Raw genomic sequence first — 25,784 nt, 5'->3', positions numbered from 1 at the left:
CCTATTACCGGATGTTTATTGAACCTGACACCTCTTCTGAAACACTGTGGTTTGGAAGCCCTTCAGGTCTTCATTACTCCAGAATGTCTGAGGGGCTCATAAAAGGTGAAATTTACTCAAACTTATAAATAATTACAAGCAGATGGTCAAACGGTCGGTTCTAACAGTGTTGCCAGATATTTCTCGTGAGCCTTGCAGTTTTAAGCCGTACAAAACAATGATATGAATACGTGGAAGACTCTGAATGATTTACTCTTGCAATCTTATTTTCTCTTTATGGCTTATTTTGTACAGGATTGTTGTTTTTATCGTTTACGTAATGTTCACGCCACAACAATGAATATTAAGTTTCTGTAATAAGTTACAATGGTCGTGGTAAGTCATGTCTTCAAACAGTACAGGGTTTTGATACAATATCAGTAGTCTGTCTTATTCTCTTCTGTTGATAAATAAATTGAAAGGGGACATTCCTTTACATGTTCCAAACACCATTGTGTTGTTGCAGGAAAAGAGAAACATATGTGAATACTAGAGGGAAGGCGTATCAGTCCGAGTCTTGCTCAACACTCATGATGGTTTGTCTCCAATCGGTATGATTCAAATTTAAATCTGCTTTAAAAGGTATTTGCGCAGCATTTTTCCCATTAAGAATGAAGTGTAAACTGAAAAGTTTGAATAGGCGTTATTTCGCGTGATACATTCAATTGAATGATTTTTGCAAACTTAGCGCCAATACAACTGCGGTTCTTCACGTTTTTCTGGCCTGTTGGGTCAGTGTGCATTTGATGTTACATGAAGTCCTACTTTCATTCTGTTCCTTAATTTGTCATTATGAGGGAATTCACACTTCCTCACCCTAGAGAAGACGTTTTCCAGTGGCTAACAATCGTTGGAGCTGTGCATTTGATGTGACACGAAGTCCTGCTTTTATTCTGTTTTTTAATTTGTCACTACGAAGGAATTCACACCTCCTCACCCTGGAGAAGACGTTTTCTAGTGGCCAGCAATCGGCCACCAACATGAGATCGAATGTGATTGTTCAAAGTGGTTGCCCCAATGAAAGATCGTGAGCAGTATCCGCACTTGAAGGGTTTCTTGTTGACATGGATGACAGCATGCGCTCGCAATTCACAGACATTGTTAAAATGGGCTGGACAGTGACCGCACTGGTAAGGATTTGGTGGAACCTGGGTACCAATTGCTTTCTGGTTCACAGACATTTCTGAAAAAGTTGGAGCTGTCCTTACGCTAAGCTCTGTAGCCCTGGATTTGTGATTTACTATTGCTGTCGCCTTTTCAGCAAAATTTAATTCATCTCTTGGCAATGAGAGTGATTTAAATAATTCAGAACGATCTGGCTTTGCCTCTGTTACTTCATCAGCCCTATTCCCTTTCAGCGGACTAAAACCATTTTCAAAGACGGACTTCATGTTTGACACAAGTTTCATCGTGCCTTGCTTCTTAGGAGAGGGAAGCTTTTCAACGCAGGTTTTATGTATAGGAGAGCGCTTTCCTTTTCGAGAAACTGGATTATATCCAAATTGGCTCCTAGGATGAGAAACAGGCGAAGGAGGAGGACTGGGAAGGAATGAACTTTGTGGACTGGGGTCGAACTGCTGGTTTGTTGCGTGTGGAGAGACAACAATCACTTCATCAGATTGAGAGCTAGCACCTAACAAGAAATATAAACTGCAGGGTTAGCAGCTGAAAACTTTCATATCACCATAAGCCAAACTAAGCTCTACCTTCTTAGGTATACAATAATTACAACCTTTAACGCTTTCTTTACCAGAGGTAAACTGCTTTTAACTATCACAGGATCCCCTTTGAAACCTTTAAAACACTTCCCCTTAGGCTAACTCTAGATTTCAAGGTGATCGCAACTAGGTTGACGTCACTTTATAGACCTTGAAGTATCATCACATGCGCTTCAACTCCTCAGCTACATCTCCCACTACAGTTGGAATAACGTTTGTTTTATTTTCCGTCATTTGTTACTTCAGGATATCCGTTAAATTGCAGGTATCTCTTTCACGAATTTAGCCCAAAATCAGCAAGGGACTGTCTGGAAGTGCCTTAGGCTGGCCATATTAATTGTGTCTTTGAATTTAATTAGAAAATACTCACACTCCTCCTTTGAAAGTTACGCAGAGTACCAAGAATGGTGACATACCTCGTGTAAGTCTCCTATTCGAGTCCGATTCAGGACTCAGCGGTTGTTGTTAGTTTGTTTTGGTTTATTTTCACAAGGAATATTTGAACGTCAGAGGAAAAAGGATCACTTACCACTTGGTATGACAGCACCCATGTCAAACATAGTAGAGGGGATACCTAGGTACTGTGGATATTTGTCATCGTACCACACCAGCATTTCTTCTCCTGGCTGGATGGTCTTGAATGTGCGATAAAACACCTTACCCAGGTATTGGAAAGCAAACATGTTTTGTTCTCCTTTGTGTCGTGCACTGCGGATAAAACGCATCCAGCTGGAATAATTTTCATCACTGCCATCAATGTATCCTGCGAATATGCCGTCTCTGTAGATCTAGTGGGAAATGCAAATACGTAATTGACTATTTAGCAAACACCCCTCCTCCCCCCCCCCCCCAAAAATATATAAATGTTTTGAGTCTACCTTGCGATTGAATATTTTACATTTAAAATATTTTTCATGGTGTATTTCCCTTGAGAAGCCTTACCTCCCACATGTAAGATGTGTCAGCAGTAGGAGACATTTCCTCAGGCTTCACAAACTTTCCTTCATAGGGCCCAATCCACGCACCAATAGGTATTGTTCGCTTGGCACACACCCCATATCCTGGCCCGGGAATGCCGGACCGACACAGGCCAACTTCCGGCGGAAGTGATCTTATTGCAAGTGGTAATTGATTTTTTTGCTTCATGCCAGGGCTCTCTAATTTGTGTTGAGGACATTGAAACTTTGATTCTACTAAACTTGCGTTACACCCTAAAAATGATTAAAATCACAAAAATTATATTATTCCTTAGGTATGAGCAGTTTACCCTGTGTGAAAAAAAAAACGAAACAAAGCAAAACAAAAAAATAAACAAAGCACAAAAAACACACACAAAACACAGAGCAAAACTAAAAAATAGCGCGTCAAGTTGAAGAAGGTTCCTAAATAAGGCATTGCATCCCTCTTCCCATGACCCATTGCGCTTCTCTAGTCCCTTGCTCTATAGTTTTCTCTATTATTTATCGTGAACCATATGTAAGAGAGAGGCTGTCATACGCTAATTTTTACGAAAACTTCGGGGAGATCAAAATCCAAGAAGGACTGTGTACTAAATGTCTATTAATAATGCATCAATATATGAAAATAAAAAAAGAATTAAACATTGGAGAATGGCAATCATTTACTCCAGTATACTCACAGAAGCAATCTTTTTGTTCCGTTACCACTGCCTGTCCGATGTTAATGGGTCGAATACTATTCTTGTCGAACAAACAGCTAAGTAAATCTTTATAGCTGAAGCTGTTTCCTGTCAAATTTCTTTGAGAAGGACTGAAACTAGCGTAGTTCTTCTGAAAAAATGGGAAGAAAATTCTCTGTCGAAATTTCAAGATTTCGTCTTTATTTGAAGGAACGAGAAGGGAACTTCCTTTAGGTGTGAATTAAGTTATCAATAATGCTAATAATAATGACGAAAACAATGATGATGACGGTAAATAAACACTTGACTGACTTCGAAGGAACTCTTTAGCGCGTAAATAAACTCGCTTCAAGTAACAATCAATGATCAAAAACTAATTACCCTTCAAAAACAAATGGAAATCTTTGAAGAATAAATAAAATGCATCGACTGACAGGATGTTTAATCAGATATTTTAAGATTTAAGGTAAGAAACAGCTTAGGCTGCTTAAAATCTAGACATAATTTTTACTATATTTCCTTCTACTTACAAAGCTGGAAACTTAGATTTAGCGGAAATAGCTGTCAAACATTGACGCAGTGTTGTATGACCAAACTAAATTGTCAGTTTTTGAATGACCCATATAAACTCGGTATTTACCTGCATGGATATGAACCTGTTGGGACATTAGCTAACAGGTTTAAACGGTAGTTACTGAAATACAAATCCATATCGGACCTACTTCCTCAAACAATGACATATTCGGGATGGTACTGTTTATGTGTTTTAACTTAACACTTATTCATATAAAAATCTCGTGCAATTTCTTACCTCGTGTATATGCTCCATCTAATTGAAGTATTTTGTAGGTTTAACCAAGGCGCTGTGCAACAACTCAGTTCTTGTGATACAAAACCCGATCGGTTTGTCTTTATTGCGAGAACGCGCGCAAGAAAATCCGCAAATATGCGCCTCGGTCTGTTTCTCAACTTTGTGATATTTAATGTCTAAAGAGACAGTTAACACTTTGACGCCCTTTATACCATTGAATTAAATGTCCTCGTGTGAAGAGAGTATTGTTTTCACACAGAGTAACTGCATAATGTAATACAGGTGGGCTCGCAAACAATGCCACTGGTTTCACTAATTTCGCGCCATTTTCGCATGCATTAGCTACATAATTTTAGAGCCACAACCATTTCCCTCAAGCCAATATTTAATACCAAATACAGGTTTTTAAGCTGTTTCAAAGTGAATGAAATCATAATAGTACGGCTATCAAATTTATCACAATCTGACGCAGTTAGAAAAGATTGGTAAATTCGCTTGAAAATTTTAGAAGTTTAACTTGCACTGAATTGTGTTTTTTGGCGCCAAAACTGGTAATGTATTCGAAAGTTATGCTAACAAAAAAAATTTGCCTTCCTTTTGTTTACAACATTTCAGACAGTTCGTCACGTATAAGTAATTTTTTTTGATTATTTAGCATCTCCTTGGACTATTCATCGTTGATGATTCCATTTCTTGGTTTAAAACAGCAGTTCTACTTCACTCGGCTGTCTTGCTAGCAGTCGTCTTCTTGTTTCTATCATGTGTAATCGAATTTTGCTCAAATGTACGAAGGAATCAAACCCATGATAACTTTGAATTTTCGTAAAATTTTCCAAACGTCAGATCCCTCATACACGGAAAAATCCTTTTAGAAATGTTTTATCCTCACACAAATTGAATTTCATTACCCTAATTATCCTTTTCGGAACCATTGCTAGTATAGAGTTAATAAAATCTTTACAATGTTCTTACGTAATCCTTTTAAAAGCTAAACGTAATATTTCTAAAGAGCCCTTAGAAGGAAAAGGATTTAAATATTCACAGCCTCTTTTGTTTATCAAAGCAACCTGCGACGGTACAATTCATTAAAAACTGTTGACGTTTGTCTTGTTAAAGAACGGTTTCCTTTCGTGCACAGATAACGGCACGCATTACTAGTGTAATTTATCATCACTGCGTCAAGTTTTGACAGGAGAACGGTTCCTTGAGCTCTAAGTTATGCACAATCAATTTCTTATTTAAATACCGAAACACCGGACTACTTTGTAAAAAGTGTCTCTAAATATAAATGACTTTTTGAATTGTGTCCGCTGCAAAAGAACTCACTGCTCCGTAAAGAACTCATTAGTAAATGTCAATTTTTGACAACAATGGCTGAAAGATATCTTTAGGAAACAGGAGACAAAAGGAAAGATTCCTGAGAAGCTTTTAATTCATGATTTAAAAAAGAAAACACTGCATGTTTTGGCATGGAATGCAGTCTTTTAATCTTGTAGGGAACAATCGCCTAATTCCTATTGTTGGTAGACATTACTTTGTGAATCCAACATACCAGTGTGTTAAGCTGTGCAGAAGGCCCAAGTTATCAATGTTTCATGCCTCTTTACTGCAATAATTTCGATAGCTTGTTAGAAAAAGAAGTCAGCAGATTAAGTTAAAGAGAACAGTTTTCATTTAAGTTGCCCAAGTTGAGCTTTGACAAGGACCTCTTTCACATATATCCAAATGCAAATAGCACGGCTGCTGTACATAAAAGAAGCCGTCAGAAATAAAAGAAGTCAAGCGAAGCAGATTTATTACCTCTTGTGAATTAAAACTGGCGGGAAAGAAAGACATGTAATATACAGCGCATTATGCTTACCTAGATAAGCGAAATTGACAGCCTGACGTTTCAAGGGGCGGAGATGGTTAGTCTCATACCCATGTCTCACAGCCGTACAGTTCAATAAATATGTATGATCTGGGTAAAAGGTTGGAACTTGATCACCCACTATTCCTTCCAACAGCCCTCCACGCCCCCCCCCCCCCCCCCCCCTCTCTCCGCTCCCGCTCTGTAGAAAATATTTATACTTATCAACTATTATCTGCTCTGTCGTGGGGCAGATAAGGCTTCCTTCACAACAAAGAAGACACTGTCACATGCTAAATAACTTTATTGCCTTTGTCTATCTACGCTGTGAAATAGTAATGCGATATGTCTATGAACCTTGATAAACTATACACAAATGTACACTTGTTAGAAAAAGTCTTTCGATAAACGCGCTGGCATTTTGTGCAAGGACGCTACGAGCAGTTTCTCCGTTTAAAAGCTTAACTTCTCTGACTTTTTTGTTTTCCATTTTGATCTAGTATCTCATTTTTACATTTTAAATGTGGTTTCTTTCGACTGAATTAGTAGTTAAAAACTTTTTTTTATAAATGTAACTAAAAAAAAAAAACCTCACGTAGTTCATGTTGACAACGTATGTGTAGTCACAGTATCCGTTCTACTTTTTTCACTCACAAGGTCACACGATTCCCGCGCGTGTCTCGCGAGGTGCATAGCTTGTGAAAATGTCTTGCCGCACTTCTCGCAGCTGAAAGGTTTTTGACCCATGTGGGTCCGCACGTGATTGTTTAGCGTTGTTGCCCCAACGAACGTGCGTGAGCAAAAGCCGCACTTGAACGGCCGCTCTGTTGTATGAGATATCACATGCGCGCGCAGGTCTGAGGAGTTTGTGAATGTCTTACTGCACTGTCCACACTGGTAAGGTTTGGTGGGTTGGGTTGGACACACGTGCATTTGCAATGCAACTCGCTGAGTGAAGGTCTTATGGCACTGTTGACATCGCCACGATGTTAACTCGCTTGTTTGGCTGGTGGGACTTGGTATCTTATTGTTGCCACGGTTACCGACGTCACTTTCCACGTCACTTCTCAAGGGAGACCGCTGATCTCGTGGTACGCTTTCTAACGATGGTCGTCTTTGATGCAAAGTGTATGTTGGAATCAGTGGTGGAAGTTTCTTTGCTTCAGGTGGCGAAGCTTTCGTACCTGAAAATAAGTTTTGTGGTAACTTAAGTAAAAAATGAAACAATGTGTGTGCAAAGATATTTAACAATAGATCTTCTACCTCTTTCTGTTCATGGTAAATTTAACATGTGCAGTAACTATTGCACCTTTTTCGGGTCACATAAAGCTAACATAGCATCATTTATAAGGTGATTAGCTATTTATCCGTCTAATTACATACATTGAGAACTCCAAAGAGGGCTTGTACTGAGCGGGAACTGAGAACTAGTGACTGTTCTGGTACATCGAGTAGTGTCTTGAGGTTTAAATGGGGATGATGTCGAGTTTATTGGTCGGTTGGGCTGTTGCGATGCCATTTTTTCTTGTTTTCTGACGTGCGTGGCTGTAGATGAAGAGTTATTGACAAGTTGTGAAGATTGCTTTGTTTGTAATGTCAGAAATCTAGCTGACTTTCTGACTAATTGACTTACGGAGCGACCCCATGGTAGATTCAGTGACTGATAGGATAACTGACAGATTGTCAATTAACTGACTTTCTGGCAGAACGACTCACAAAAGAGCTGACTGACACACATTCGACTTATGAAGCAATTACTGCAAGGTTTAATGGAGTGATCAACTAAGAAGGTAACCAGCTCAGCTGCTGGCTGGCAGTTTTGCCTACAGAGTGATAATGAGGAATTTTCAGCCAACTTATTCACTAATTACTCGCCTCTTTATCGATCCAACTGTCTTCGCATGAGAACTACTATCTATCTTTGCCAGTCATTTGTCTCCGGTCTCCACTAATATTGGTCTAGTTATTATTGTGACTAAATCCATCTTGACTCACTTACTGACTGATGCAAAGGGCCTGATGCACCTTACTACCTTTACTTGAATATCGATTTGACCCAATGTCTCACCTGAAGAAGCTCCACCTGGCATAGCGTTAACTTGTACCCCGAGCGGAATGCCCATGTACATTGGGTATTTGTCGTCATACCATACAAGCAGTTCTGTGCCTGTAGGAATATCTTTGAATGCTCTGTAGTAAATGTTTCCGTTATACTGAAATGCATACAGGTTCTGTTCGCCCTTATGTCTTGCGCAGCGGATAAACCGCATCCAGCTGGAACAGTTCTCGTCACTCCCGTCAATGTAATGAGACAATGTGGAACCTTCGTATATCTGTGGAATTGATTGAAGTTAACAGGGTAATTTGGTGTTGTTAACTGAGTTGATAACGTAAATTGGCCACCGTAAAGAGTTTAAAGGCTGACGTTTCGAGCGTCAGCCCTTCGTCAGAGCGTTTGAATAACTCTGACGAAACGTCAGCCTTTAAACTCCTTACGATGGCCAATTCACGTTATCAAATCAGTTGACAACACCAAATTACCCTGTTATACTCTCCCACCGACGCGGCTCCACAATTTCTTTAGAAACTTACCTCCTTTATGATTGAATTTAAGTAAACTGCAGATATGCACGTATTTGTATCGTTCTCGTGCGTGTTTCGTGGCCACTTAGGAGGCTAGCAAACGGGTTTATGATAGACCTGTGCTCTCATCTCAAACTACATCGACGATTACCAGGAAATTGTTTGATACCCAGAAAACGTTCAGAGTTCAAACTGGACTTGTCCTCCTGACTCATCGTTTATTGGCAGGCATTGGAGAAAACTACAATAAAAGTGTCTTAACCCTAAACTCTTCACCTGTGAAATTTAACCTGTCGGGAAGGACTCGACCTCTCCCAATAAGTCTTGGTCTTGTTTTCTTGAGGAAAACAAGGTTTTTATGTAACTGTTCCCAAACCAGTTCGGCTGTATTACAGTAGTGGTCAGCCTCCTACATTTTGCCTTTTTACAATGAATTTCTCATCATTGTTCTTTTTCTTTCGGTAACAACTGGCCGCTGTCTTTCAACAGCGCGAGATAAGGCTCAAGTTCGCACGCGTTTTCATACTTCCTATTTCAATTCACCTCCCACATATGTGACGTATCCATTTCTGATGTGACGTCGCTTGGACGAATTCGTCTTCCTTCAAATGGACCAATCCATGTCCCTGTAGGGATGGGCTGATTGGTGTACACACCGCACCCCTCCCCCGCTGAGTAGGAGACTCCAAACTTGCATTCCGGTGGTAAAGACTTGACGGCGTAGCTCACACGTCTGTCGGTCAACGGCTGAGTGGGTTGCCTGTGTAGGGCACATGATCCAGGGGGCATTGTTTGACAAACTTCACACGCTGAAGGAAAAATTAGTGATCACAATAAAACTGCTCCGACCCTCTTTAGGAATATTTTCACTGATCTTTTCAGGAGTGACCAGTTAGTGCTTTCCCCTTACGTTATCACTGGTTTATTCTGGTTATTCAGCAATGACCATATAAAAGAACTGAGAGATATTTTTCGATTTAGCGTCAAGGAACGTCACGACCTGGACAATCCATTTTGTAAGTAATAATAGCAAAATCAGACTTCACACGATTGAGTTAAATTAAAACTCCGTCGTTTAGTACTTGATGAAAGTGCAGGCTCTGACATGTTCTGTCTACGCTAGATACTTATGAAAAACTAGAATTATCTCTGGCAATTAGAATTTCAATAAATCTCTTTGTGCTCCCCATTTTTTTGCCCTGAGCAATGCTTCAAATAGATAAAACATTCCATCTGCCCACTCGCGCGACGCTGCCTGTCAGTCCAAGTAAGTGGAAAAGTCTGTGAATTTGTTTGCTTAAATTTTCCATACTTTTCTCAAGATCATTAAATCAAATTTCTTGTGACTAAATTAAGAATGGAACTTGATGATCAGTAGCTTTATTGTAGGTTGTTTTTTTAATTCCAATGCTCATCAACGAGTTCCCTGATCCATGCCTAAGATGGAATTATGTAGCATTCGCTAAGTTTCAAAGCCAACGTGTATTGAGGATTCGATCTTAAGATATAACCAAAAAAAGCTCAGGAATGAAAATACTTTAAATATTTTCTACCTTTTTACTTTAAACAGCAATGCATCCGTGTACGTTATTATCATAATTAATTGAATAGTATCCCCCCAGTCTCGTATTTTTAATTGAAAAGATTTATTAAGGAGTTGTATTATGAACTTTAAAGACCACAAAACTGTTATCGCAAATAGCACTCATTGAAATAATGACCAATTTAGCTTTCTCTCGCCTATTCGAACGGAAATCTGCGGTACATACTAGAAAATATTGCACAATTTTGACGAAAATGTTTGGATTTACGTCACGTTCGGTCTAGACCTAATTTTCGTGCGACAAAACTCAGTTGTAAATGGGTTTTAGTTAATTGCATGACTACACATCATAGATATGGCATCCAGACGGTGAACAAAGCGCTTCCAATGCAAGTCACAATTAGGAAAAACATCAGATCTAGATACACTACCAATCATTCCGAATTAATGTTTCTAAATGCTAAAATACTTGTCAAGATGTTAATATTTTGTTATGATGTTAGTAATTGTCATAGAATTGAATAATTTTTCAAACAATCACTGTGGTTTTGAGGGCATAAAATTTAACCGAGGCCTTATGAATGACCCAATTTCCGTTCAGCAGCAGCTGTTTGATCTTCTCGGAAACAAGCCCTTCAAATAACAAATTAACAATATTCACTAAGCCTCACCGGATAGCAGTTCAGATAACTATTGTTGCGACATATCTTCCGCCCGTTTCATCGTACGTGATTATACACAAGACACTATTTAGACGGCTTAGATGGTTTTGCTTTCAAGCACAATTTTTTTTCGAAGATAAATATTTGCTGTTTTTGATCGTAAAGGAGAGAACGCGATGGTTCGTTTCTCAATTGCTAGGTGCAGACGAGGAAATACAGTATTGCTGGACGCATCATTAATTGTTAAAGCCAAGCAAAAAGGCATAGCCGTCCTCTCCAAAACCGTAAATACCTGAGAGACAATCTTAGGCCAACGAAAGTAAATCAGAAAGTTGGTCAAAAATGCGCGCGTGTCCATTCTCACAAACACGCGCCTTGACGCGAGGTCACGCGTGACTGATTTTGGTTTTTAGGCAAAACATTTTCCGTGCACGAAACGTTGTAAAAGGTGTTTACAAAAATTACCTGGATTGAGTGCCTCTTGTGCTACAAAACGCCCTGCCGACTGAGAACCAAGTTCGTCTTTATTCACCTGCCATCGTGTTGTCTGGCCATAAAGGACGGTAAACACTTCTGAAGCGGTGAAATATCTGGGACTCTGATTTGAAGGTGCATTCGGTTCCAGGTTAGGCGGCAAAGCAATCTGGTTCAACTAAAAAGATTTTATATGTCACAACAATGGCACCGTTTCTCGAATTAACTTGAACATTAAATCTACGTGAGATAGCATATGTGAATTAATTAGGTCTGACTGCTTGACTGAGTGTCACAGCAGAACAATTGGTGCTTTAAATTGCAAATGCAATGAGTGATATCTGCCTTAGCAGTCGATCATAGAAAGAGTCTGGTGGAAATAAGTGCTTCCAATAGTAAATTAACAAATATATAGCCACAGTCCTGAAACACAATATGTTTTCTTTTTTAGCTAAGAGGCGTAGAGAAGACAAACGATAAAACCCTCCTTTTTGTTCCCCGCTGAAATCATAATATATTTCGTTTGCTCTACGCGGAACATTCCCAGAGTTACTTTCTCTGTTTAATGCTTACCAAATTTATCTCTAGCCTCCTTTTAGTCTCTTCACTAAACAGATGAGACATTTTGGCTGGACACGTCTGGTTTGTTTGAGTCCTCTGTCATAAATTCTGTTAGCTGAAGGCTAAAATGCACCGATGGATTTAAAAACAATCTGAACACTTTGGACGGGCGTTGAATTAAAGTTCCAAAATGTTCTTTTCAGTTTAAGCTGTCACTTATTCACGCTTGGCTTCAAATAAGCTATATAAAGTTATCTGATTGGTCAATCTTACCCTTTACTTCTATAGTGTTCTTTTCATTGTCATCATGAAATAACTTGAATTTGAAATAAACCCCATTTCTAAGTGAGTGCAGCACGAGATATGCACGTGAAGTTTTGGCAGGCTGTTTCAATGTGTAGCCTGTGGTCTTGTAGTAGTTTCGTCTGTACCGTCATAGGGTCTTCTTGTGAAGTATTTCCATTCTTGTGTCTTTTAGTTTATAACTTTGAATAGATCATGTCCTTATTTGAGTTAATTGTTCAAGAATTTCTAAAGCCACTCAACCATAGAAAGTGTGTGATTTAAAAAAAGCTCAGGCTAAATTCTGTTTGACACGTGGTGACGTCGAGACGTCAGATCATTAATTCATTTGAGAGCAAGGCAAGATATATCCGCAAAGTGTTTCGCTAGTTTTCTTTGATTAGCAAAGAAGGCAAAAGTTCACTAAGGTCATTCGAAAAGTAGTCATAATTTGCATTATAAGCGTTAAGTAATCACAATGAAACCATACAATTGCTCTTGATTGAAACTTGTCAAACTTACTCGAAAGAGGAACAGACAATTTTCAAGACAAATAGACTTCTAAAACCACATAAATCTTGAGGAATGGTTGACTCAGTTTTTTAAATCGTGATCTGTTTCTTTTACCGATGGATTTCTCTACATAATGGGCAGTCATTGTCTTCAATCGTCTTGCCGTGACGTAGAAGAAAACGAATTAGCGAAGTGAAGGTACTTGAAAGGTTTCATCTCTCATCGCCCGTACTCCGCGCTTGTGGTTTGAATATTTTTAGACTTGGAACGGGTAATACGTACTTCTACACCGAACAATTGAACGGGGTTTTAAAGGAATTTGATAACAAAACGGTGTTCAATTACGCTAAAAGACAATGACTGCGTACTAAAAATAAATCTTTCCGTTGGGAGGTGAACTTTCTAGGCATTAAATGACGAACATCCGAATCATCAACAAATATTAACGGCAGGATCCGGAAATATGTCAGAACCGGCGGAGAAGAGAATAGCTTTCACACAGTATCAAAACATACTTATTCGGACTCATGAGCCTACAATGAAGTACTTCGCGAGATTTTAATGTTTAATCATTTTTCCAGACTTTATTGGTACGAACTCACTCAAATATGAAATAAATGAGTCATTACGTCATAGGAAGGTCTCAATGGGGTCAAACGAGCAAAATTTCACCGTCAACCATTAAAAATGAAAAAATATTTTAACCGTGAACTGTCATAAAGTAGACCGATCAAAAGTAGCCGTCAAACGTTTTAAAGTTCTCTAGAATCTTTTATTTTAGCCGCTTGCCACGAACAGTTCTAGATCCCGAAACATCTTAAGACTGGTGAACCAGTAGTCTTAGTCGGGTTTCCAAATTTGTTCTCTTTCCGGCCACTTTCTGTAATTTTCGCCTTAACTGGTACGTTGCAAATTGTGATATTTAACTGGATAATTAAATATTTAAAAGATAGCTGGCTACGTTAATAAATTTTTTCATAACGCGCTTTGCTACGCCATTTCCCCCGTTCGACCAAATAAAAACTTATAGCAAGTTGTGATCATGTCGAGCGTCCTGAAAGCCGTCATCAGCTTTTGTCGTAAAAGCGGAAGAAAAGCCCTGTGAGCGATACACACTAAGAGTTTCCCTCGAGGAAGGACGTAAGCATATTGGGAGTTTTCGCCAACTTATGACTGATTTCCTCGGCCGGTTTCAGCGACTTGGTGCTGTGTTAAATCCGGGGTTGGGCTCATTTGCGCTCAAGCTGAACCGGCTGGTAAAACCGAACTACTTAATGGAAAACTGAAAATTACAGTCTAACAAACCAAAAATAACTCTATATTTTAACTGTTGTCCGGACTGAGAGCGAGTTAAACGGTGAGACGTGCTCTGAGGTGTCGACTTGTTGCAAATGTTATTGTTGTGAAGTATCAAAGTACAAGGTTTTTCAAGGTTACCATTCTTGGATAGTCTAAGAACCCCGCACAGAGAGTTTCCTGATTGTCGTCTGTTTTGTCTAGTTGTCTGATCTCTGTCTTTCTGAATTGGTCGTGTTTTGTACTTTATCGTAAGTTTTTTACAACTGTTCAGGTTTGACTGATTATTCTGAGGTCCTCATGTAAGTCTTGTGCACGAAATTCTGTAAGACAGAGCTCGTTGTTTTTACCTTTGAGTTGTTTGTGAAGCGTGTTTCTCGAACAATGACTTCCGATAGTGGTCATGTTTGGGTTTTTCCACCGACCGGCTTGGTTAGGACCAACGCCAAAGTTCCTGTTTTTGTTTTATTTTACTTTGTTGTTTATTTCTACAAGTGTCTTGAAAGTATTTTCGGGTTGGCGCTTTGATCAAGAGATTTAATCCCCAAAGTCAGTCGCCCCTAACCCAAACATGCTGGCCAATAGTCGGTACTTAGAGACATATACAAGAGAGACGATTTAGTAATGGTAGTTGACTGTAGAACTTTTACGATGAAGAGGAAGAACTAAGATGGTATAAAGAAGAGTCTTGTTACCTCTCACTAGCGCGGGTCAGCTTCTCAGAAGTTAGTTTCTCCGCCATTGCGACGCAACATATTTGGTGGGAACCCAACCTGGATTCCCTCGTCTTTTAACCAGAACCCTTGAAGGTTTTCAAATTAAACCCAGAGTAAATTTTCTTTACCGTCGAGTTCCCTCCAACAGCTATCCTATGACTTGTAAGCAGTGTCACAAGCCAATCTGAAGTCTAATACAACGCAAGTGAAGGAGTAAGAGAGTGCAAGAACACTGTCTGAAGCTGCATTATGTCAAATTGACTATTGAATGATAAAAGGCCAGTTTAGCATATAAACTGAAGTTCTCTTTCGTTCATAGAAATGTAAATACATGAATGAAAATAACAAGTGCATGTCATCATATGCAGGATATACATTCATTGTTTTTTTCCTTACCTTAATGTCGTGGTTTATACTCAACTTCGAATTATCGACGGCGGAGGTAAAACTCTGAGTATTGAGCAATCACTGGTGCACATCAAGGCTACCCAGCCCTTTTTCCAAGAGTCTCTCGTTCTTAAATGATAAAAGTGAAAAATTGCAGTTTGGGGCACAGTTAAAACAGCCTTCCTCACATATTCATTCACTCGGTCATGTTCTCTGGTCGCGCGTGAATCAGCAAAATCTGTCTCGGACGACGAACTTTCTTGAGGTTGTTTGTTAGTATCTTAGGCAATGACACGATGAACACGCACGCTGACAGAGCAGATTTTGTTATATGTTTACTTTCGTATAACATAAAAATATCAAATTTACGGTGATGACTTAATAGTGAGTTCATAATCAACCAGTTATTAATATCTGGATGTTTTTTACCTAAAAACGGGCTGATATCATTGGACACATTTGCAGATTAAAATACGTGACTACGAACAACAAATGGTTTATACGTCGAGTCATCTCAATGCATGGAACTTTTTTTTATTTCCGAATTCCATGTATGACAAGAATGAACTCCTTGCCAGCCTGTTCCAGGCTTCCAGTTAGTTAACGGTGCACGATGGCCGTTTGCGCGCAGATAAGAACTGAGTCTGTTCGCGACCCTCCTCAAACTTCTGTCCCTTTTTCTGCTCAGCGCGATTATGGTGCTGCGTTTACTAAGTAAGCGTATTGAACAGGCCAACTTCTCATAAATTTTGCCAAATTTTAAGTTAAAACAATGATAAGAAATGCTAGAATTTTAGGGGAGTCTTCTCATTTCTTTTACTTAGAGATACTGAGTGGATTAACCACCAGTTCTTAGTATGTGTCAATAAAGAGATTTATGATCATCGGTTGGCTGAATTTGCTTTTAGATGTGAGTGAAAAAGTGAAGGGATAATGTTGCATTGATACCTTATCGCTGAGTGTAACAGACTAGTGGGGTTGGATGGAGACCACCAATCCAAAATACCGCGGTCCCCTATAATGTTCATTTGCCAAAGTGACGTAATCGAATAATCACCCCAAATATTAAAGACGAACAAAAACTTTTGATAAAACATGGAAATTATTTACTTATAATTGACTTTTTAATTCACATTACTAAAACGAATGGCTTAAATTCTGAGTGTACCTTTTTGAAAGGTTTGGTAAATGTACAAAATGTCGATGACTATTTACAAGATGAAGTCTATAAAGATATATGTTGAACGCTTTTAAGTAGTTGCCTTAATCTTAAATGTTTACTTTTATAAGTATATTAGACAATTATTTACTAAGGTGAGTAAAGATAAGAAATATAGTTTTGTTATCTATTTTTGAACTTGATGTCCGGTTATTCCTCTCTATCAATATGATCCTCAAGCGTTTTGTTTTTCTGTTTAGTCCAGTCATCATGATAACGAAATGCTAAGTAAGCATCTAAATATAGACTAGATTTGTTTTTCTATACAACTGCTTTGGACTTTTAAGTACAGGTGTATTTTGAATACAACTCATCGCGACAATGAAATAAGTAAAATAAAAAGCGACTCCGACTTTCTCACAACCTCACTACGGTTTTTATGAGCTGGAATAAAAAAAGATTTATTTTCGTAAATTAACCTACGAGGAAGTTAGATGTCTAAAAAATCAATCCCTCGGCTTTGTTTTCACTTACTTGCTCGTCTTTGTACAGAATTGGAAAGGTAATATTTTAAAAAAAATTATGAACTAATAAATGAGTGCTGACTGCACAAGCGAATTATTTATATTCCAGTGTGTATGAAAGGCGAAAATCGTAGCGTAAGCATAACCTTTAGGTAATGTCAATAACTATAATATCTTGAAAGACGGTGCTGCTAAAAGTACATTTAGAGTGTGAGTTTCCTCTGTACAGAATGTTGTGTAATACGAACAACACGGATGTGTTATGAATCAATACTTGTCTCTGGGGAAACATTCGTAAAGAGATCTCTTGTGCTTGCTGAGCTGCGATGCTTGTGAAAATGTTTTGTAGCACTTGTTGCAGGTAAAAGGCCTTTCTCCTGTATGTGTTCGGACATGATTGTTAAGAGTTGTTGCTCCGGCGAAAGTACGTGAGCAAAATCCGCACTTGAATGGTTTTTTCCCAGAATGAATGACAGCATGCGTGCGCAGCTCGTTTGGATGCGCAAACTCCTGCGAACAATGGCCACATTGGTAAGGCCTGTTTGGATTCCTTGCACAGATGTGCATTTGAAGCAAGCTGCGCTGAGCGAAAGACTTGTCACATTGACCACAATGCCAGATCTTTGGCTCGCCATTTTCCAAGATGAATTCCCCATCAGCAACACGAGGCCATTCACACGGCAACTCCGTCTTGTCATGAAGGTCCTTGAGACGTGCTTCCTCCAATTTTCTAAGCATCTCCTTGGGTCCGTCAGTCTTAGGCATGTTCTGTATTTTCGCCCTCTTGTTGATGCCATTACTTTCCTCATGTTTCCTCTTGATGTTTTCCTTTTGAGCCTGTTTGTTTACATGGACCTCTCTTTCTGTCGCCCTTGGAGTCTGCGCAGTTCTTGTAGGAGGCGAGTCAAGTGGTGTATTCCTATTAGAAGATGTTTGTAATTGAGGAGAGGCCTGTTTTACTGCTGTTATTGTCGGAGGAGGAATGGGGGAGACCTGATGTCCATCTGTGTTAGTCGTTGCCATTACCGGGTAAGGCCTGGACCCTAAAGGGTAAAGTGCACTAAAGTTAGAATCACTGTCGAACTTGGAAAACTGCCTGACAAGTTTTACATTTCTTGTTATTAATGCCAAAATCGTTATTAATTTTTGTCTAAGCCATTCACTTCCCTGTCAATTAGATCATTTTTCTTCCAACGTTGACAGGTGGGAATAATTAAAGGGTATTATCGAAACGAAAGCGATATAGCCAATTGTGTGGCATTCTGTTTGTGTCCTCGTTAGAGGCAACGAGTATGAAAGAGATGTCGAGAAAACCTGGACTTACCCATTGAATTCAAGTCATGAATGCTCATCGGAATCCCAAAGTATTGTGGGTAGATGTCTTCGTACCATACAAGCAGCTCTGTTCCTATAGGAATATCCCTAAATGCTCGGTAGTAAATGTTGGCACAGTACTGGAAAGCGAAGAGATTTTGCTCGCTTCTGTGGCGGGCACATTTGATGAATCGCATCCAGCTGGACGAGTTCTCGTCCGTTGCATCGAGATAATACAAAATTTGGCCTTCTTTGTAGATCTAAAATGAGGAAATGTCAAATTTAAGTCATCCATCGAAACGCAAGCACAGTGGAAAGTTCTTTATATATTCTGTTTGTTGTGTTCGAATGGTTAAATTCTATGTAAACCTGCGACATTAGTTAATGAAGAGAGGAGAAGTAGTCTGACGAGTAAATTGACGAGCAGAAAGCAAAGTACTTTCCATTCAATCATTCATCGTAAAACTGCACATCCTGGAAATCCTGCTTTCAAGCTTAGCTTCCAGGTTTTAAAAAAAATTACTTTCCTCAATATCTAACTTGAAACTATATATAAGTTTTTGTCTCGTACCTCCCACAAAAAGGAAGAGTCCATATTGGGTTTTACATCTTCTGGATTAATCCGTTTCCCCTCATACGGTCCAATCCACGTTCCCACCGGTATGTGTTGTTTGGCGGACACTCCATATTTCTTGCCAGGAATGCTGGACTTACACAACTGAACTACATCTGGGAACGACTTCATGGCGTAGCTGTTCAAGTCCCCTGGAACGCTCGGCTCTGATTGGCTAGAAGGAGGATGAACAGGGCAGCGGATTGTGTAAATCTTGTTACAGATCCTGCAAACTGAAGAAAAAGAATGAGATTTTAACTTCTTCCTAACTTCAGCGATTTTATATATATTTATATATATATATATATATATATATATATATATATATATATATATATATATTCACTCAAAAAAATCGTTACGTTTTTTTTTAATCAAAATTCTTACCGAGAACCATTCGCTTCTAAACTTACACTTTATATTTCCTATGATTTAGGCTTTAGGCCACAACGAAATTAAGAAACCTTTTTGTATGTTATTGTTGTCGACATATTTCGGGTTTGGAAGTGATTCAGCCAAAACGGAAATCGCTCGATTAGTCATTTTGGAAAAGAGCTAGGTTAACAGAATAGTTTTCATCTGAAATTGGCGCTGGCCTCTTAGAGAGCAAACAAGCTGTAAATAATAATTAAAACAAACAATCATGTCTGGACAAAACAACATCAACCTACATGAGGATGGCTTGTCCATTCCTGTACCGTTTTCTTCCAGTTTCTTGTTCTTACACTCTTCAATATTAATCGTCTCAACATTTCCAGTCTTCTGGTGCAGATAATTATACAGGTCCTCGGCAGTGAAGGAAAAAATCCGTGGTTTTATTGCTTCTTTCTGCTGTTTTGCCTTGACAGTGCTCAGATGTGGTCTCGCAAGTGTCGTCTTTTCAACAGTGGATGCCTGCATCGTAAGAAAAACAGTACGAGTGTAACTATAGGAATAGGATCACTTAAGTGAAGACACGATAAATATATATGCCGGTCATATACAATGCGGTTTTACTACTACGCTAAATCCTCACGCGTCACAAAATAAAAATAGCGATACGGTGAAGCATTAAGTCAATATATGAGCTAAATATTGGCTTCTGTTTACTATACTGACGCGTGTTTTTTGTGTGCTATTGAAAATCGATAAAGCGATAAGTTTTGTAACATCATCAAACAGCAATTTTTTATCCAAACCAAACCAAAATTTAGAAACAACAGCAAAAACAATTACAAAGGCGGTTAACTCTAAACAAATTCTTATTGTTGTCAGAGACTACTGCTGCGTACATTTACTTGGCATCACAGTCCAAGGCTGTTTTAAAAGCAATTATTATGTGTTTTTGACAAAACTATAGCATTGCTCATTGCAATATTTGGAGAAAAAGGGTTATGTTTCACATGAGAAACGATACAAAATAAAACTCATTGGTGTTTAGTTCAATGACAATTCGTTTCTAAACAACTATCATTTGAAATCAAGATACAACTCAGTGTTTTTTCTTGCTTTTTTGGTTTGTACCAGTTTCCTCGCCTTTATAAGAGGAAAATTTGAATCAAGGATTCGTTTGAGATGTGTCGGTTTTGCTGTCCAGGGGTCCAATTGTTGCTTGTAAGCGTTGCTTAGGTAAGGCAGCACTTGGGGTTGTTTGGGGCAGGAAAGAGTCATCATTAGATAAAATATTAATGATTTGTTTTTGCAGATTTGTAGTCGGGATTACCTCTGCTCACGTCAGCGCTGACGCAAAATAAGCGTAAAATGAAAACAATTAAAATCCATTTTATACGATGTTTGATCAATCGGAAAATCAGCCTAGGTATCATAAAAAAACTAAACAATTGTCAAACTACCTTATATTGGTATAGCCAAAATGATTTATTTGTCCACCAAATATTTATTTGCGTTTCTTGGTTTCTATCACATGAAGAGTTTTGAGGTGGAATGAATAGATGGCGCAAATGTTTCCTTCACATTTTGGGAGAAGATTTCTCAATTTTTTTAATCTACCAATGAAAAAAAAGAATTGCTTCTGTGTTCTCTTTGGGGGAGTTGACAGTCAGGTTTTCTGCTGCTCAAGTTATCAATATCGTAGCTGGATGTATTACGAAAGAATTCAAGGAAGGAGAAACTTCAGTGAGGGAATAATCCTGTAGAAACAGATGATCATGTAAAAAATGAGAAATTTCCCGAATTTCTTGTCTACAGAAATTGAAAATGTACAACTTGCATTTAACCGTTCAAAGATATATAACAGCCCCCTTGATAGTTGACATCATGGACTGTTTTTAGCGCAATCATATTTTTTACTCACCATCTCTTCTTAGTAAACAGGAAATCTTTGTCGCTTTCTCCGCGCAGGACATCAAACAAACTAAGCTTTATGTAATTATCTCTTAGCGATTTCCCACGCTTAAATTTTCCTTGCAGAATTAAGAGCTCTTACTGTAACCCCCTTTGTGAATGATCTTACCCAGGTAAAACGATTATTGATAAAAAGTGGCATTATTAAGAGGCAATACTTGTTGTTATGTTATGAAGCACACTAAAAATACTCTGGGCCTTTGCTATGGTAACCTGGCAAAATTCTCGAAAAGGCTTGAAACTTACAGGGAATTTTACAAATTAAACTTTGCCCAATGGTTTAATTGTAAGATTATTCAATGATGTTGTTATACCCACGTCACATTTCACTTTGACGTAAAGGAACCAATGATATACATTGCAAGTGTATTTAAAACTAGTCATTAATTTTGATTTTAACAATGAGCCTTAGAACAAACAAAAGATACCTCAATAGCATTGCAGGTGACGTTGAGATCTGGGTTAATAATGACACGTGCATTAACCTCAGCCAAAGTAAACGGTCTCATGATTTGAAAGAAAAAGCGAGAAAAACAGCCTACGTGACCTCTCCCAAAGTTATCTTGATTTTGATATTTTTGTGCTGAGCGAATTTGCCAATAACCAAAATATAGTTCAACAACAATTAAAAGTATTTTTTCTAGCTCTATGCCATCGTCTTCTCTTACTTGAATCAATATATTTAAAAGGCCAGTATAGATATAGTGGTCTCATCATAACAGTTGGAGATATATCGAGAGATAAATATTGGAGTCAACAGCAATGTGTCGAGACTGAGTAAGAATGAGGTAACTGTGGAAGTATGAGAATTTTTTAACTGGTTTGTAGATGATGTAGATTTTTTAACTGGTTTGTAACTTTCGCTTGCAAATGAATGGAGATGTTTTCCTTGACTTGTATCATAGGCATGAGGAATAGTTGCTGTGTTTTACCACCAAACTGTTTCACTTATCCAATTATAACAACTCGAGATATTGAACTTTGTGTTTTAAGGACAGACGGAGCAGTCAAAGGCTAATAAAAGCGACGTCTGTCTTAATCAGGTATTATAGGTCTTGAAATAGTGCCAAAAGATAATTTCGTCTGACTCGTGTATCTGGAAAAATTTTCTATACTGAAAAAAGACGGGAATTTTTTTCCCGGATCAGTAATAGTCAACACAATTCATATTTTACGAAGCAAATTTGTGGCAAAGAGATCAAAATTTGGACCAAAACAAGACACGAGGAAATTGTCCATGGAAGTTAATGTTGTTTCTGAAAAATATTGCGACTTCGCTGTCTGCCGCTTCAGCCAATACTACAACACTACAAGTTCTTTAAAAATCAGCACTGTAACAAATAAAAGCCTTCATATTCCAAATATTGGCTGTCATTATTGGATATATTGTCTGTTTCATATCCAAGCGAATTACTCTGCTATGAGTCGCTATACACTGTTTACACTATAATGTTTTCTTCGGTTTCCAAGTGACAAAATAGCAGAACAAAAAGTCCACTATAAGTGCTGCTGATTATTATCCCCTTTTGGCCTCAAAATAGTTTGTTTGACGCTTTGATTATCCAAAATAGGAAAACTTTTGTGATTAATTTATCGCGTCCAATAAAAAATAAATTTTTATAATGGACTGTTATAATTAACATTACATCATATTTTAAAAATAATATATTTATTATTTGAAGCTATGATTTTTTATCTCAAAACTAAAAGTAGACGTCCTGAACTTTCGATTCTTGATTAAAGAAAGTGAAAGAAATTTTGAAACTTGCAAGATTAAGTTTAAAGCTGTCATGTAATTTTATGTATAAAACATTGATCATTTGTTGCGAATTCAGATGAACATAACACACTGAAAAGTGATTCATCAGAGCTATATAATCTCTTGTTTCAAATGTCTTATGGTTTTTTTTATCTTCTTTTCTATTTTGTGATGTTGTCAAAGTTTTTGCAACTAAGCGAGATACAAATTCTTAACATCAATAAATTAGACAATAGTTTCTACATGGATTTACTGAATAACTTGCATTTCATAGATTTTTTTAAGACAGTGACACCAAAATATAGCAAACAGGTTATTGCTCAATTCTGAAATCCGCTTTTTTAATGCGCCGAGTAACAAAAGTGAATTCAGCTTTATTGATGAGGTGACCAAAACAGTCGAAAGTGAATCGAGTGCCCTTGAGCGCACATTTCTGGCGTGCAGAAAGTAATTAATTTTCCACTCCAATGATTGCACATGTTTTTGTGAATAGGAACGCACTCATGCGTGAATTGCAGGAGTCGGCCACAACACGTAATACAGTGCCTCTACTGTTCAGCATTAGTTCTAATATTGAAATAATCCATCCATTAGGCGCCTGACTGCTGGCACTAAAAATATCCGTTTATCTCCAAAGCAAGGAAATTCAGAATAAAACGCTCCACGACGAGGATTTAAATAATAATCCGAAACAGGAAAAAAAACCAAACTCGTCGGGTGTTGTTAAGAATAGAAACTAAGGTAGCTCTTTTACACAGGTAACTTTATGGCAAAATGAACATCGCTTCATGTAGAAGAGTTACGTCGTACTAATAAAAAAAGCAAGTAAAATACGTTTCGTTCTTTTAACCGCTATGAAGGCAAGCACTATCCTGTTTTCTGTTCAGTAATGGCTCAATTCTCTGTCATGGTCCGTAAGTTATATAAACTTTATCAGTTTCGGCGCGAAAACTTACCATCATCTTTCTGTCTGTAAACTGCGTCACTAGACAAGTAACTTGTTCCTCTTCAAAAATCTTCAGTTTTCCCCTGTTGCACAAAGATTAAAGAGATTCTGATGATCTTGGCTCTGAACGCGATTTGTGGAAGCGTAGACTATAACTTAACTTGTTCACCCCTGAAACTAACGTCTCACAACTGGCGTGCGTCGTAGAATACACTGGGCTATTATGATGTCAAAACTGGTTTGGCCGTTTCGAAAACAAGTGATCATGTGTCACTTGTTATGGTAATGGTTTATCACGGTTGAAGGAACAAAGATCTTTCTAAATACAATATAGACAATAAAAGGGAAAAAAACAACTTAAGTATTAATTAACGAACTTTCATGCAGACTAGATAATTCGATTCTAACTATAGGTCAATTTTATTAAGTTACGAAGAGCGCAAGTTCTTCGTGGTAGACGAGTCTTTTTCAGTTGCAAGAGATATCTCTTGAAGTGCAGAGGCTTTTGCGCAGATGGGCTTAAATTGGTTTTTCGCCTGCGGGTCAGGCTTCCCTGAGTTCGCATTTTGAGGGCTTTGTCTCAACACGTTTCGAACTTTAGAATTTAGCGTCAAAGAAAGACGCTTTTGTTAACGAAACAGAATTTAATATCATGTGCTTTTGTGTTCGTCTTTTCTACGCATCGCTTACTTCCAGCTGCTTTCAAAAGTTTTTCCTGTTTCGCTGAAATAATTAACCGATAGAAAATTTTCAGGTTTTGCAATGAAATTACTGGCCCAAAACGAGCACTGATACAGCATACCCAAGATATGCGCGTACCAACGGTCCTTATGCAAAGCTCTGATGATCAATATTGTCACAGCAATTTCATTTTCGTCGTTTTAAATTGATCCATTCAGTTCGCTTTCGTGAGCATCTCAGGTGCTACCTTCAATTGCTAAAGTAAACTCCAAGTTTAATGAATGTGGTTTGGGTAAATATATCGATGCTCTGTATGTAAACACGAGGTACTTAATATTTCAAAGACTTTTCCCAAGACAGGAATGCCTTAACACAAAGGCAAATTACTTTTCGAAGGTGCAATATGAACGAAAACATGAACTGGTTTCCTGACAGACTTACAAACAACCAGACAGGAAAAAAAATAACATTATTGGAAGAGAATATTTTCAAATTTCTCAGAAACATTTGAAAACCGTATCACCCGCTCTTTTGTATACGATAGACGGTTTTATTTCAACTCAGATAGTTTTCTTCTCTATATCTGTATATTGGTTTTTGATAGTGTTTTCCCGGTTGATTGGTAAAGATTCTGTTATCTTTCCCTCTAATGTCAACTCGACTTACACCGATAGGTCATGAAATTGAACCTTACCGTTCTTAATCAAAGCGTGAATTAACATGAAAAAAATTATGATTATTTAGAAAACTATGCGATGAAATATAAAACTGCATCTCGTCATATTCGTCATATTTCCAACATGACAACAATATCATTTTTATGCCGCTAAGCAGTACGTTATCGATTTTTTTCTGAAACCAATATAACCTCTTTTGTTATCCGATGGTTTTGTTTCCAATTGAATGCATCATTTCGACTGAGTTCCGCATTGCCCGACTTAATTATTGTAATTACTCTGCCTGCCATGCCAACATCAAGAGCTTCGTACCAAAAAGAACTCTAAAATGGACGAAATCTTCTAGAGTTTTCTTTGTAACTCCATAGGAAATAAAAGCAAATTGGTAGACTCTTCTTCAAAGCGTTGACGACGTCATCACTTCTAAATTTGTAAAGATTTTGTTGTGCGTCTGCTATGTAGTCAAGTTCAAACCAGTCAGATTTTCTCAGCCTCGACCAAAAAAGAATTCACGATTTAATAGATTATACTATCCACTGAGCAGTCAAACTTTGAGAAAACTAGCATTCATCTTCTTGAGATGAACATCATCTGCAAAAGTACATGATTGAGCACGTCTCATCTTAAATGAACGCGTGATTAGTCAAGCTTGGAGTTAAAAATGATTGATGCTGTTTAGTCATGCTTGAGCTTCG

General features: G+C 38.1%; 3 protein-coding genes across 16 annotated transcripts; all 3 read right to left on the bottom strand.

The window, feature by feature from the left end:
• LOC113672654 (uncharacterized) lies at window positions 1-4,509 on the bottom strand. Its single transcript, XM_027188969.2, has 5 exons — window positions 4,208-4,509; window positions 3,397-3,547; window positions 2,700-2,968; window positions 2,287-2,545; window positions 1-1,672 (listed from the first exon to the last, which is right to left on the bottom strand). The coding sequence occupies exons 1-5, from the start codon at window positions 4,223-4,225 to the stop codon at window positions 963-965; spliced, it is 1,407 nt and encodes a 468-aa protein (XP_027044770.2). The 5' UTR covers window positions 4,226-4,509; the 3' UTR covers window positions 1-962.
• Window positions 4,510-6,344: 1,835 nt separating this feature from the next.
• On the bottom strand, window positions 6,345-15,332 carry LOC113672625 (putative histone-lysine N-methyltransferase PRDM6). 12 transcript variants are annotated; one of them, XM_089203137.1, is made up of 8 exons: window positions 15,083-15,332; window positions 14,666-14,877; window positions 11,892-12,001; window positions 11,310-11,496; window positions 9,183-9,448; window positions 8,125-8,389; window positions 7,440-7,601; window positions 6,345-7,240 (listed from the first exon to the last, which is right to left on the bottom strand). In XM_089203137.1, exons 3-8 carry the CDS (start codon window positions 11,940-11,942, stop codon window positions 6,657-6,659), a joined length of 1,515 nt encoding a protein of 504 aa, XP_089059263.1. In that variant the 5' UTR covers window positions 11,943-12,001; window positions 14,666-14,877; window positions 15,083-15,332; the 3' UTR covers window positions 6,345-6,656. The 12 variants fall into 12 exon arrangements, with proteins under 12 accessions (XP_089059263.1, XP_089059261.1, XP_089059265.1 ...); XM_089203135.1 differs by lacking the exons at window positions 14,666-14,877; window positions 15,083-15,332 and adding exons at window positions 12,153-12,364; window positions 12,684-12,952; XM_089203139.1 differs by lacking the exon at window positions 7,440-7,601.
• Window positions 15,333-16,156: 824 nt separating this feature from the next.
• LOC149046374 (putative histone-lysine N-methyltransferase PRDM6) lies at window positions 16,157-24,026 on the bottom strand. Of its 3 annotated transcripts, none has more exons than XM_089203131.1 (5): window positions 23,742-24,026; window positions 19,355-19,577; window positions 18,642-18,916; window positions 18,081-18,330; window positions 16,157-17,799 (listed from the first exon to the last, which is right to left on the bottom strand). In XM_089203131.1, exons 1-5 carry the CDS (start codon window positions 23,745-23,747, stop codon window positions 17,024-17,026), a joined length of 1,530 nt encoding a protein of 509 aa, XP_089059257.1. In that variant the 5' UTR covers window positions 23,748-24,026; the 3' UTR covers window positions 16,157-17,023. The 3 variants fall into 3 exon arrangements, with proteins under 3 accessions (XP_089059257.1, XP_089059259.1, XP_089059258.1); XM_089203133.1 differs by lacking the exon at window positions 23,742-24,026 and adding an exon at window positions 20,977-21,127; XM_089203132.1 differs by lacking the exon at window positions 23,742-24,026 and having other exon boundaries at window positions 19,355-19,583.
• Window positions 24,027-25,784: the final 1,758 nt, after the last annotated feature.

The sequence above is a fragment of the Pocillopora damicornis genome, chromosome 4 (genome assembly GCF_964200805.1).
Source record: "Pocillopora damicornis chromosome 4, jaPocDami1.2, whole genome shotgun sequence".
Lineage (NCBI taxonomy): Eukaryota > Metazoa > Cnidaria > Anthozoa > Scleractinia > Pocilloporidae > Pocillopora > Pocillopora damicornis.
Note: the sequence above shows the minus strand (reverse complement) of the source record. Positions and strands in the feature narration are given on the sequence as shown.

Coding starts and splice junctions, on each gene's coding strand:
- LOC113672625 (XM_089203137.1), bottom strand. CDS start 11,942: ATGTCTCATCTGTTTAGTGAAGAGACTAAAAGGAGGCTAGAGATAAAT. Junction 8,390..9,182: donor ATACGTCACATATGTGGGAG/GTGAATTGAAAT, acceptor TCAATTCCACAG/ATATACGAAGGTTCCACATT. Junction 7,241..7,439: donor CCCTCTTTGGAGTTCTCAAT/GTATGTAATTAG, acceptor ACTTATTTTCAG/GTACGAAAGCTTCGCCACCT.
- LOC113672654 (XM_027188969.2), bottom strand. Junction 2,546..2,699: donor ACACATCTTACATGTGGGAG/GTAAGGCTTCTC, acceptor ATTTCCCACTAG/ATCTACAGAGACGGCATATT. Junction 1,673..2,286: donor GGGTGCTGTCATACCAAGTG/GTAAGTGATCCT, acceptor ATTTCTTGTTAG/GTGCTAGCTCTCAATCTGAT.
- LOC149046374 (XM_089203131.1), bottom strand. Junction 18,331..18,641: donor ACTCTTCCTTTTTGTGGGAG/GTACGAGACAAA, acceptor TCCTCATTTTAG/ATCTACAAAGAAGGCCAAAT. Junction 17,800..18,080: donor TCATGACTTGAATTCAATGG/GTAAGTCCAGGT, acceptor TTTACCCTTTAG/GGTCCAGGCCTTACCCGGTA.